The sequence below is a fragment of the Onychostoma macrolepis genome, chromosome 20 (assembly GCF_012432095.1).
Source record: "Onychostoma macrolepis isolate SWU-2019 chromosome 20, ASM1243209v1, whole genome shotgun sequence".
Lineage (NCBI taxonomy): Eukaryota > Metazoa > Chordata > Actinopteri > Cypriniformes > Cyprinidae > Onychostoma > Onychostoma macrolepis.
Window position 1 is genome coordinate 26,405,765 of NC_081174.1, and position 13,885 is coordinate 26,419,649.

Here is a 13,885-nt window from a genome sequence, read left to right on the forward strand (position 1 = left end):
ATAATGTTTGGAAAAAAGTACACTCTTAACATCAGTCAGTCAAGCATTATAAATATATTATGATAATCAAGTATTATTGATAGAACTTTAGGAATTAGAATTAAAACTTGGTAACCATGTATGAATGCATATTAGTCATTTTAACTGAACTTAGGACTGGTGGTGGTGCTTTTTTGGTCATTCAGTGTTTCTGTAAAAATGGGGGAAAAACTATCAATAATACTGATAAGATAATAATCATACAATGAATTCTACTAAGAACAATATAAACGCACTAAGGATTAACGAGCTGCTGGATTCATGAATATTAATCACGTTGTCTGCATTGGCTCGAACTGATTTGCTGAAATCAAAACAGGGATGATAATAGGTGAGCGTCAGCCAATGGGATTGTCGTTTGCGCATTAGCTCCGCCTACTACCGGAGAACCCGGCAGTTAAACTGAAGAATTCCAAAGGAACTCCGTTATTTTGACAGAAAAATACAACAAAGAATATAGTTTACATACCATTCGGAATTGACGCGCTACATATAAAAGACTCTCTCTCTCTCTCTCTGCGTGTGAGAAAAAAAGCAAAGCGACGGCGAGTTGTCTGCTTCACACTAGAGCTTATGGTGCGTCAAATACAGGTGCGCTGCGCATTCATTCAGATGATCTGAAAAATAGATCGCTTGACGGAGAGCGAAACTCTGAAGCGCTCAGTCAGAGTGTTCGGCGAGTGACAATATCTGTGCTAAATTCATACATAGCCTCCAACTCACACACTGGCGAGTAAAATCTGATTATTTATCAGCCAGTGGCTAATATTAGACATCATTTAGTCGCCCAGGGTGAAGATTTAGTCACATATGCAAGTGATTTACTGGCAATGTGCTAGCACGTTTGTACTTCTTCTTCGCTGCTCTAAATAGTGGTTGCATGTGGCAACACAGCACAGCTTCCTGTGTTTGCATTCTGAGCAGCGAAGAAGAATTGATTTCCTATTTGCAGCATTAAGCAAAGCTAGCGCGCATAACTATAGGTCCTTTAAGAAAATGGTATCGGATCGGTACATGGGTTCAAGTACTCGCCGATACCGATGCCAGAATTTTTTGTGGTATCGGTGGAATTTCCGATACTAGTATCGAATCGGAACAACCCTAAAACAAACCTACACTGCACATGGGGTCCAAAATCCAGAGCATTAAAAGGGCCATATTGCACACATTTACAATCAGAATGTGACAAAAAAAAAAAAGTGGTAATTTAGTGGTAGATTTGTTTCTTACAAACTAATTAAAATTTTTGGGTAAACTATTCCTTTAAGTTTCTTAAATATCCCATCCATTTGTGATTACTGGATAAAGATTTTGTGAATACATTTTATAGAAATTGCACTCATGAAGACTGCAGTTCAGCGCAGTACCCTCCGTGTCAGTTAACTACAGTGAACAGTGTCTACACACCGAGTTTGTTCCCAGGATTTGCAGGTTGGGTTTGTCTGCCTCCAGGAGTTTCCGCACCATCTTCAGGAAACTCTCCACGAACAGGTTGATACTCTGACAGTGGCAGGCCATTAGCAGCTGGTCGAGGGCTTCCATCGCAATACACACATACCTGAAGAGACAAACACACACTGAATATGGGCAAGAGGAACAGGAGAAAGAAAAATGTGTGCATTACAAATCACAAGATGGGTATATAAGATCAGGCTTGTCATGAAGTTCAGTACCCATAACGGTGTCTAGCTACATCACGAGACAGTCTCTCAGACAGGTACGCTCCAATCCGATCCAATTTCTCTGGAGCTGACAGGGCATAAAAAGTCAGCTTCTCCATGTTGGCCTTTACCAACCCATCCTACAGACACACACAAACAGAAACAGAGATAGAGAGGAAAGCATCAATATCATTAACACAGCACACTTCAAACAGGGCAAGAAGTACATGGGCATGTTTCAGTCTGTAAAATGTGTTATTCAAAAGTTTGGGGTTGGTACGTTTTTTTTATGTTTTTCTTTGATGAAAAGGAATCAAAAGAACAGCATTTATTTGAAACAGAAATCTTTTCTAATATTATAAATAGTTTTACTGTTACCTTTGAACTTAATTTAATGCATCTTTTCTAAATAAAAGTACTTTTTAAATAAAACAAACAAAAAACTTACTGACCCCAAACGTTTGAATGGTACTGCATCAATGTCAAAATTCACATCTAATGACAAGGGAATTCAAGTATCAAAATTCTAATGAAAGAAAAAATATATTAATTTTGAGATTTGCTGAAGATCACATTTAACAGCATTGTTTATTAGACCTTTAAAATAAAAAAAGGGGAATTAAGCATGCATAAATAAACATCCATAATCAACCCAGATCAGGTAGTAACCAATATGGTACCAATATATTGTGCATTCCTACATGGGAAGCATATCTGCATTAAAACAGAAAGTAGACGGAAAGAACACACTTCCACAGGGTGACAAAACTACAGTCCTCACAGAAGAAAACTTATGCATTCTGTATAGTAACGGGAATATTGCACACAGCTGGTGACCTACGGTAGCAACAGTAACTGTCTTGAAATAAAGACAGTGAAGTTGTTACGAAAGTGTTGCTTAGATAGACGCAGCACTTTAAAAGTGATGAATTTAGAAATGCATCTTCTCTAAAAAGTCTAAGTTGGAAGGGACTGTCATCTTGCTAAACTCATCTATTCATTTGTTCCCCACATTTATTAATTTGCATCACTGCTAAAAATATGAAATACTGAAGCTAAAATCATGGTAGATAAACTTGCTAGTGCCTCACTGACTAGGTAAGTCTTGGACAATTAGTCAGCAGTTAAATAGACAAATAATGTAGCATACAGATTTACGGAAACTACTCAGTCCACCTATTTCTACGGACAATGAGTTTTTGTGCTGAAGAAGAAAGTTATCCGTAGGAGTTCTTCTGTAGCCGGAGAATCATTATAGTAATGTTCAACCCTTCTGGTTTTAACCCACACTGAACACTAATTTACTGAACTACTGCAGCGCATTAGACTCCCAAATACAAACTTAAGAAGGGATTTCAAATATCTCAGCTTTCAGGTGGATAGTTTTTGAGAAAATAACATGAAATGATGTTGAACTCAGTCTCAGCAAAGACTGAGTCGCTTGCATCCTCAGACACCTGCTTAGGTAATTGCCTCTTACACACTAATGCACTTTCTTTTAAGTGGTCTCGAAAAGCAAGCATTTGTCAAGAACATGAATGCAATTGCAAATAAGTGGTTTGAGAGGCAAACAAGGGCTGTTTGACTGTAAACAGACTCTCTGTGACGGATGGAGTTGAGAGAGAGGGAATGCTATCACCTCTGGGTCTTCAGGGAAGATGTTGTCCACCAGTCTCTTGTAGCGCGGCCTCAGCGCTCCACAACAACCACACACCCCTGCAGAGAGAGAAAAATCAAGAGGAAATGTGGTTAAGGATTCATTTCTGTAAGCAAAGTGGCATTGATTTTAGGAAGACAGCTCATTTCCGCCCACAAATGGCATCATAATAAGGGTTCTGGGTTGTCATCAACACCAGCGATCTCAAGACACTGACAAAGTGTCATATTCCTCTCGAGCCTGTTATCTTATAAACATATAACATTTCTTGAAATGGAAGACGAGCCTTTTCTAATCTATAATGTTATTGACCAAGACAATATTTGAAACATTTTTAGCTCAAAATATTCACTTTTCCAGAAATAGAGGCTATGACCTTGGATTATTAGTTTAGTGTGACAACAAGAGGGGAAAACAAGAGGACATCAAGCCATTAGTGGAAATTAGAGGAACGTTCACAAGGCAATGTGTGGGCTTGTGGACAGTCCTTCATGCAGGTCAGAAATGGTACAAGCTGCATCTGTCAAACACAGACAACCTTGAGGAGAATCATGCAACATATAACACATCGTCTGACATCGGCTGCCAATATGCAGAGAGAAATCTGTGATCCGATTGGCCCACACATCTCAGCAGTGATGAGTCACACGTGTCCCACTGAACAGCGTGACGGCGAAACAATGAACTTCTGGAGGCAAGCATAACTTGTGTTTTCGTCCACAGTACTGAAAACTGAAACTGAGAACTATGGTAAGATAAAATCCCTTTCTGAAGTCAAAAAACAGATTTCATGGAGATCTGGCTCATGTTGAGAACAGAAAGAGCTTAATCTCTGAATGACGTCAGCAGGGGGAAAATCTTCTGATCTGTGAATAGTTTTTCCGATCTGTTCCGCTAAAATGGTTGTTTGAGGAAAAAGAGCCAAGACGCTTCTATTTTTAGCTTCTGCTCCATTTTGACTTCAAAGAGAAGCTTTACCCCACTGCTCAACTCGTCTATTGCCTTCAATGTCCCCGTTTATGTTGAACCCATTTGTGTTACATCCTCATGTCATTCCAAACCTTGCCTTCCTTTCATCCATGAAACACAAAAGGAAAAGTAGAATACTCAGGCTTCTCTTTTGTATAAGTGACTCATTATTCACTGAAAATAGCTCTCCTATATTATTACTTTAGCATATTCAAATTATATGTAATAAAGGACAACAAATACCACTGGGCATTATTAAGTCAGTCTTGGCCATTTTTAAAATCTTGAAGCAAACAAGAATATAAAGGGAATGCAATTTTAAAGATGTGAGAATAAAAGACTGCAAACAACGACCGAAATATTTATAAATTTTCTGAAACAAAGCTACCACGTGACTTTAGAAGACTTGAAATATATTGTAATTATAAGTAATACATATTATCATACTGCCTCTTATGCTCACCAAGGCAGCATTTATTTGATCAAAAATACAGTAAAACATTAACATAGTCAAATATTCCATTTACAACCCAAATGTTGGGACTTTTTTCAATTTTAATAAAATGAAAACTAAAAGAATTTCAAATCACATGAGCCAATATTTTATTCACAATAGAACACAGATAACAAATGTTTAAACTGAGAAATTGTATAATTTTATGCATAAAATGAGCTCATTTCAAATTTGATGTCTGCTACAAGTCTCAAAATAGTTGGGACGGGGGCATGTTTACCATGGTGTAGCATCTCCTCTTCTTTTCAAAAGAGTTTGAAGATGTCTGGGCATCGAGGTTATGAGTTTCTGGAGTTTTGGTGTTGGGATTTGGTCCCATTCTTGCCTGATATAGGTTTCCAGCTGCTGAAGAGTTTGTGGTCGTCTTTGACATATTTTTTATTTAATGATGCACCAAATGTTCTCTATAGGTAAAAGATCTGGACTGCAGACAGGCCAATTCAGCACCCGGACTCTTCAACTACGAAGCCATGCTGTTGTAATAGCTGCAGTATGTGGTTTTGCATTGTCCTGCTGAAATACACAAGGCCTTCCCTGAAATAGACGTCATCTGGAGGGGAGCATATGTTGCTCTAAAACCTTTATATAACTTTCAGCATTCATAGTGCCTTCCAAAACATGCAAGCTGCCCGTACCGTATGCACTTATGCACCACCATACCATCAGAGATGCTGGCTTTTGAACTGAACGCTGATAACACGCTGGTCTCCCTCCTCTTTTAAAGTATTCCACAAACTTTTTATGCACTCTCTCACAGATTGGAGAGCCTCTGCCCATCTTTACTTCTGAGAGACTCTGCCTCTCTAAGACATCCCTTTTATAGCTAATCATGTTACAGACCTGATGTCAAGTAACGCACTCGTCCCACTATATGCACACTAGACACTTTCTATAAACACTCCCTGCAACAAAGACTCAACAAGATAATATATGTTTACTTGAATATTGCACTACAAAATAATGTGTACTGGAGCATTGCACTACTAAATCTTTTGCACTATGCGCTGCTTCCCACAAAATCTCTCTTCTGAACAATTTAATGTACAAAATATATATTTCCTGCACAATTTCATGTACAAATATCTCTTTAGCACTATTTCATGCACAGTATTTATGTAAAGTTCTTGTACAGTCTCAGTTTGTGTATGTGTAGTCGACTAGGTATAGTATTTATAGTATATGTATAGTCAGATGGTTAAACTGTTGTATAGCTCTATTGTTTTTCCTATATTTGCATTGTTGTGTTTATCTCATGTTTAACTAGTATGTAGCACCGTGGTCCTGCGAGACACGACATTTTGTTCCACTATATGTCCACACATGTAGCAGAATGACAATAAAGCTCAACTTGAACTTGACTTGAATTAACTTAATTAGTTGCTAGATGTCCTCCCAGCTGAATCTTTTCAAAATGTGTTCCTTTTTCAGCCCTTTTTTGCCCCCGTGCCAACTTTTTTGAGACCTATAGCAGGCATCAAATTTGAAATGAGCTCATTTAGTGGATAAAAGTGTAAAATTTCCCAGTTTAAATATTTGTTATGTTCTCTATGTTCTATTGTGAATAAAATATTGGCTCATGCGAGTCTTTTAGTTTTCACTTTATTCAAATTTAAAAAACGTCCCAACATTTCCAGAATTCGGGTTGTAAAACAACTGTTTCTATTTGAATATGTTAAAATGTAATTTATTCCTGTGCCTGAATTTTCAGCATCATTACTCCAGTCTTCAGAGTCACATGATCCTTCAGAAATCATTCATTTATTTGAAATAGGAATCATTTGTAAAATTATAAATGACTATCACTTCTATTCTAACTTAATGCATGCTTACTAAATAAATACATAAAAAAAGTCTTACTGGCCCCTAACTTCTGAACAATGCGAGGCCTCAAAAATCAAATTTCAGTTTGTTCCACACACCAAGGGCATAGAATTTAGTAGGGAATGCTAAGGACATGTCCCTACCAATACCCAGCAACTACTAAATTGTCCATAGCAATAATTTTGATCACAAAATTAAATATATGAGTATATAAACACTGCAATTTAAATAGGTCATACCATTGATATTACTGGAGAAGTCAAAGTAAATACGTTAGAAAACCGCATGCTTGTGACGCACATTTAACACATGGGCAGAGTAAGAACATATAAGATAGTGTAAGTTGTTAAAAAACATGAGCACCATTCAGCTGAATGACAAAGTTTACCCTCTTTAACGTTATGTTGTTATGCCATTTGGTGTTCATCTGCTTCGCCCATTTGCTCTTTTTACACTGACTATCACTTTACAGTATATAGACTAATACAAACAGATACAACAATAATTTCTCAAATATTTATTACAATAATTTACTTCAATGGTATGAGAAGACTGGATGCTATCAACTGATTTTCTATTGAACTGTCAGCAACTGAATTGCAGTGGTCAAACAATTTAAAATATAGCGAATTAAGCTACAAACTCGATTATAATAAACATTCCATCCAACATGCATTTTGAGGTGCAGCTCTTCATATTAATGGAGTGTTTTCACTAGTTAGAAGTACAGGAGCAAAATGATTCACTGAAAATGCATCTCAAAATTATTCACTCTTTCGAAGCGTTCCAATCGGATTGCATATTGTGAATAATTTGATTCAGATGGAGACTTCTTGAGATTCTTGCGAATCATTTGATTTAGATCGGGAGTTCAGAGCAGGTTCGTGAATCATTTAATTTAGCAAATTTAATTTATTTGATTTAGGTCAGAACTTCGGAGTGGGTTTGTGAATCTTTTGATTCCGATCGGAACTTAGGAGTGTAATTTCTCATTTTGAATGAGTCGCGATTTGCGAACCTGCTCCGAAGTCATGATCTAAATCAAATGATTGATTGGGACTTTGTGTGTCACAAATCATTATTCAGATTGAGACTACGGAGCGGGGGATTAGATTGGGGATTTAGATCAGAACCTTGGAGCGGAGATTATAACTACATTGATTCAGTTTGGGATTTAGAGAATTATTTGATTTTGATCAGAACTTTGGAGCGGGTTCATGAATATTTTGATTCACATCGGGACTTCGGAACGCATATCTTGAATCATTTGATTTAGACCGGGACTTCAGAGAGGGATCGCGAATATCCAGTGACTACTAAATTGTCCCAAGCAATAATTCTGATCAAACAATTAAATGTCCGTTGTCTGCCGTTATGTCAAACCTACACCCTTGCCACAAACAACTCCTTAACTACTCCTTCAGGGTTTATAGGTTTTATGATAATGCTGCTGCCACGTGAGTGAAGGAGAGCTGCTGCACTGCGCCGTGACTCTGTACCCACATGAACAGACAGAGATGGCACCACACTGACAGCCAGTGCTACCACCCCCACACAAACAGCTGTGTTTCCTTCTTGTGTCTCTCTCCTACACATTAAATCTCCATCTAGCAGATAAAGACACCGAGAGATGGTCTTTAATGCAGAAAACTTTATTTTTGCATCTTTTGTTATACATTGTCTGAGGCTAGTTTGATAAAGCACATGCAGTGTTATCTGTCACACCAATGAAGCCAATAAAGCAAACAAACTTTAACCTTTGTTGTGATAGGCACTGGCACACATGCTTGACTAGTCAAGGCTGAGGCTGCTCTGTTTTCACTGAAACTAGATCGTATGGTGATCCGCCACATGACCAGCTCAACATCTTAAGCAAACAAACCTCTCTACATATGAGTATAAAACTACACAGCTGACTCTTCCTTGACATAAAATGAAACCAATACACATGGTTTATACTTCTATTGCACCTGTTCAGAGTCTGTTCAGTTTATTCACCAACATCACAATTTGGTGTAAAATCTATATATGTGTTTTTGCTGTATTTAAAAAAAAAAGTAATAAATAAAATATAAAAATAAAAAAATAATAAAAAAAACAATCTAGGCTTAACAGGGAGGATGTTTTCTGCCGGCCAGTCGTTGACTAAATGACAAAATATGCTACTGTTTGGGTCAAGATTTTTTTTTAAACTGATACATTTATTCAAGGGTAAACATGAATTAAATTTTTATTTTCAACATGTATATTATTATGTTTTCAAGAAAAAGTTTTTTATACATTATTCATCACAAAAAAAAAATAAATGTCTTCACAAAAAAATAATATAAAATCTTTACAAAAAATATTTTAAAGACATTTTCTTTGCAAAACAACTATAACAAGCTGAAAATGATACAGCCAACTCAATTTATAAAGACACCTTTGCTGGAAAACTATGGCATACAATGCAAAGCATACATGATTAACTTAGTTGATTAAATAGTTTCCTCATCTATTTTAGCCTTGTTAGTGATAAAACAAGCAGAATTAACAACAATCACATCACAGAAAACCAAATACATATGTTTGCAAGACATAAAAACATGATGCACAAGATCAATGAATGTGAGATTTTCAATGTCACCGCAGCAGTGGCCAGAAATGCCAAATTACATATCTGAAAACTGGTCAGAAACACGTTTACACTGGTCCCGAAGCTGTGTCTATAGTTAATCTAGTGAATAATGACTAATTAGCGTTCAGCACTTCATGTAGTCACTGGTGTTCCCTAGTTGGGTGTTTCCTGGCTACATACAGTTTCTCCTTCCCTTGTTAATGTCTGGCAGGTTTTTTTCACACTGACAAATGATGTTTTTCACATACTGCACAGCAAAACACTACACTAACACCACTTATAATCTCAGACAGCAGAACAGCTCATATTCTGTCATTTATCAAGCAATCTTTCCTCGGTAACATACAAGACTATAGTAAGAGTTTAGCCACAGATGGGAATGAGTGAACTCTCTGTGCCCTTTTCTTGCACCAGAATCTGTGATGTTGACAGAACTGTCACCATCGATTAATCTGTGGTGTCAACAGGCCAACCAAAGTGTGTCACAGGGGCAAAGCTGTGGGGGAAATCAATACATCCAAACACATTCTCTACAGACTGATACTGAGAGAAGAAAATGCTTATTAAAAACAGACAGACGGAAGGAGATTAGAGAGGGAGGGAAGGAAGGAAGGAGACGATGCTAATGACGGTCACTCAAACAGTGGGAAGCATCTCCAACTGTTTCCTCCATCAGAAACAAATCTGCTCCTCTTTCTCATGCCGTGTGGCTTCGAGCAAAAGCATACATGCACCATCCTTTACCCAAATAAACAGGCTTTTAAAGCAAAAGACAAATGTATAGATTCAGTGCCTTTAAAAGCATCTATTCTTCAGGGCTAAAAATATATTCTGGGATCTGATCTGTTCAGGCATTGGGTTCATCAACTAAGCCTGATTTATCACAATGTCAGACTATCAGCATGCCATTCATATGAAATAGTCAATGACATTCATTATAACCAGGGTGAATATTGCTTTTCTGCAACACCTGCCAACATTAAGCGTAGAAATGAGCAGTTATAAAGAACCTAAAATAGAAGAAGACATATTACATTGTAGATAAATAATAAGTCTAAAGAAAAAAAATAACATGAATTGCAGATTTATAATAATGAAAAAATATATATATAGTTAGTGTTCGCCCTTGTTTCAAGGCCAATAGTTTAGACTAATAAACTAATCCAAAAAGTGAAAGTAAGACAGTAAAATATTAATGTTACAAGTTCAAGTTCTTAAGTAGCCAAATAGCCTTCACTTTAGCCACAACAACACAGAGCAACTATCAAGATAAGAGGGTACATGAGGATTAAATGCAGTTTTTCTATCACACACACACTCACAGACTGTCAGTCATCAGCAATCAGTGCTGCTCACACAAGGCATTTTTAGGGCTGAGTTTCAAGTCTGAATCCAGAAACTGTCTGCTTCCTCTCTCAGACACCTGCATAAATTCACAATCAGCACAGCATTCCCAGCTCCAACCAAGCCTTGATTATGTTGAGAAGGTTCCTTGATTACAGAAGAAGAATGTGTTCGCTGAGATTACTCAGGGTACATTCCAAACGCTCACCAGAGCCCTATGACAAAGTGCACTTTAGAGGGTATTCAGCCTATTACAATGCAAAATTATGGGATTACAAATCATAAGGACTGTGTTTGCTCAGCCCCACTGCAAATAACCCAGGAAAGAAATGTACATCTGTATATCAACTCAGTTTGGCAAAAAGATATTTTAGATAGATAGAATAGATGGATAGAGAGATAGAGAGAGAGAGAGATAGATATTGAAGTATGGTGATTTATATTTATTTCCCTTTTTGAGAGCAGAGCATAGCGTGAATCATCTGCCACTGGCCCTAACCTTACACACCACTGTTTGAAAGACACTGAGAATCAGTTGTTTCTACATATTAATTTCACTATAGTGAAAACTAACTACAAGTACAGAGTACATCTGCACAAACACAAGGGCAAACACACACACAAACAGCAATGTGAAGAGCTCAATGGGTCAGCATTAGGAGATGCTGTCCTGCCCTTCAGTGATGTTATATAACATGCAGCTAGAGCCCACATTCTTCTATTTTTACATGCAAGGAGAGGGGGCCGCCTCAGTAGACATCTCCAGTATACACACACACCTCTACCTAAAACCATCAGATGCCCATCAGAGACAATCACATGATTTCAAATGTCTAAATCCAACAACAATATATGAGTAATGATGAAAAATCTTTCCATTTCTACAATGATCATTAGATGAGATTAGACTGTCATTGTGCAAAGTACAATCACAGAGCCAATGTAGTGAATAATATGTAAGTGTTATAAAGTGTTATAAAAATCCATCCCATGTGTTGAGGAGAGCAAAATGGTAATTTCCTGGGAAACGGGTGCAAAATATCTGTAATATAAATGGAAGTTGCTGCAATCAGGAAAGAAACTCTTTCTATTGGTGTGTATCTTGATGTGCATCTTAGCATTTCCATCTAGCATTTTTTTATGCGATATTTGCATAAAAATATAATATAAAGTTTCAGGAGAGATCTCAACCATCTTAACAAACCGCTTACTGAAACTGTACTTCCCCAACATTTTGACGTCACACAGGTGAGATTATTTTCGTAAAACTGGAAACTTTCTATTCATATTTTTGAAAAGCTGCTTTGAATGATTGCAAGTGTCAAAAAATCATGATGAAAATGGTTTAACTATGACTATGTTTTAGCGCAAAAGCCTTAGCGGGACCTCAGGGGAAAAACAAAACCTTACGAGATTTATAACACAAGAAATCCATTAAGTCTCCCAAACTATAAAAGAGCAAGAGTGAGTTGAAAATCAGAGTTTAAGCAATAGTGACCATCTATGATTGCATTAATCAGTTCTCTTGTGACATGATCAATTGACATGCCATGCTAACTTGTCGTCACGAGGAGAATTGTGTCCTGATCGATAAACATCCAGTCGTAATGTGATTTGTTAACACTACAATCAGTAACCGCACTGAAGGGTCATCAAACGTGCTCTACTGTCAATGACCTATCGTCTAAAACCTCCAAGACAAACCAGCAGATAAAACAAACACACACTTAGAAAACTTAACAACATAAGAAACCCTGCGATCAATCAAACCTACCATAAAGCAATCTCATGACAGCATCTGTTTGGCAGCATTACCTCTTGGGTTTATCAGGAGTTACTGAATGTACTAAACAGAAGTCATGCCTGAGTGCTCAAGGAATGCAGTCAGGGAAGATTCTGGTTTGCTTTTATTACGCACAAACCCCTGCAGAATCCACACACACAAGCTCAGCGCTTACCATACATTGCTCTTGATGTCAGTGAAGCTGCTCTCTCTTCTCAATCCTTCCCTGCAGCGTCTTAGATGCAGCTGCAGAGAGATTTTTGGAGACACTGAGCCTACAAGCTCACACACATGCGGTCTGCTGCTCTGACGGCTGAAAGTGATGCGATACACAACGGGAGCGATCGCACATGCTAGTGGACAGTGATAGGGAAGCTATGCTGCTGGGATGACCTTGGTTATTGCGCCAGCCTGCGCATGCAGGTCTCAAAAGAATAACGCTCATTTTGCACGCACGAGTGTACACCTTCTGCTCGCCAATCACCACTCAAAGAGGGAGGGGCTAGAGAGAGAGAGAGAGAGAGAGAGAGGGAGCGAGTGGGATGTGCTCACATACTAGTGTACTGCTTATACAATGTATACTGCTGATTTTTAATACATGAAACTTGGGAAAATTTGAAATCTAAATATGCATTTTTTTTTTAAGAAACATCACTACAATGTCTTGTCTAGTCAGTATTGTCATATATTTCTGAAAATACTAAAAAAAAGTTGTTTATGTTGTTGTTAAGTTGTTTATGTTTTTGAAAGAAGTCACCAAGCTCACTAAAGCTGCATTTATTTGATCAAAAATACAGTAAAACAGTTATGTTGTGAAATATTATTACAATATTTTATTACAATAAAAGTTTTCTTTTTGAACATATTTTAAAATGTAATTTATTTATGTGATGCAAAGCTGAATTTTCAGCATCATTACTCCAGTCTTCATAGTCACATGATCCTTCAGAAATCATTCTAATATGACGATTTGTTTCTCAAGAAACATTTCTTATTAGAATCGACATTAAAAAAGTTGATATAATTAATTTATATAAATCAAAAATTGTTTGAATATTCAGAACCCACTGGCGTTTATGAGATCCATATAAATGTAAGAGAAATGGTTATGCTTTAAACACCTTTTGAAGCTAATTCTGCCATTTCAAAAATGCAAGTGTGGTCAAAAAAAATAATCATAAAATAAGTCAGAAAAGGTTTTTCCATCAGTTCCTCTGAAATATTGATTCAGAGAGGAATTAAATTCCTACATGACCCTGGAGTTTAATTCACCCAGGAATTTTCAGGGACATCTGAGAATAACACTGTCATTTCCCACTACAACCTGTAAAAGCTGAAATTACATTACATCCCCCTGAGAAATAATTACTGCCAGAATAGGGCTTTAGAGCAGTATGGTAGTATGCTTCTCCAAACATAGCCTTTGTCTCTCTCTCAAACAGCATGGTTTTCCTCCTGCAATCCATCTTCTCCTCCTACA

The 13,885-nt window shown here is 37.2% G+C and overlaps 1 protein-coding gene across 5 annotated transcripts in view; it reads right to left on the reverse strand.

The window, feature by feature from the left end:
• Positions 1 to 13,885, reverse strand: part of efr3bb (EFR3 homolog Bb (S. cerevisiae)) — a 37,612-nt gene that overhangs the window by 17,527 nt on the left and 6,200 nt on the right. For 3 of the 5 annotated variants that reach the window (XM_058755059.1, XM_058755058.1, XM_058755056.1), the window contains 3 exons: positions 3,340 to 3,416; positions 1,713 to 1,840; positions 1,447 to 1,597 (listed from right to left, as the gene is read on the reverse strand). In XM_058755059.1, coding sequence (XP_058611042.1) covers positions 1,447 to 1,597; positions 1,713 to 1,840; positions 3,340 to 3,416 — 356 coding nt within the window. Of the gene's footprint in view, positions 1 to 1,446; positions 1,598 to 1,712; positions 1,841 to 3,339; positions 3,417 to 12,396; positions 12,417 to 12,580; positions 12,827 to 13,885 lie in introns of those variants that run through there. The other 2 variants (XM_058755060.1, XM_058755057.1) reach the window with 2 other exon arrangements.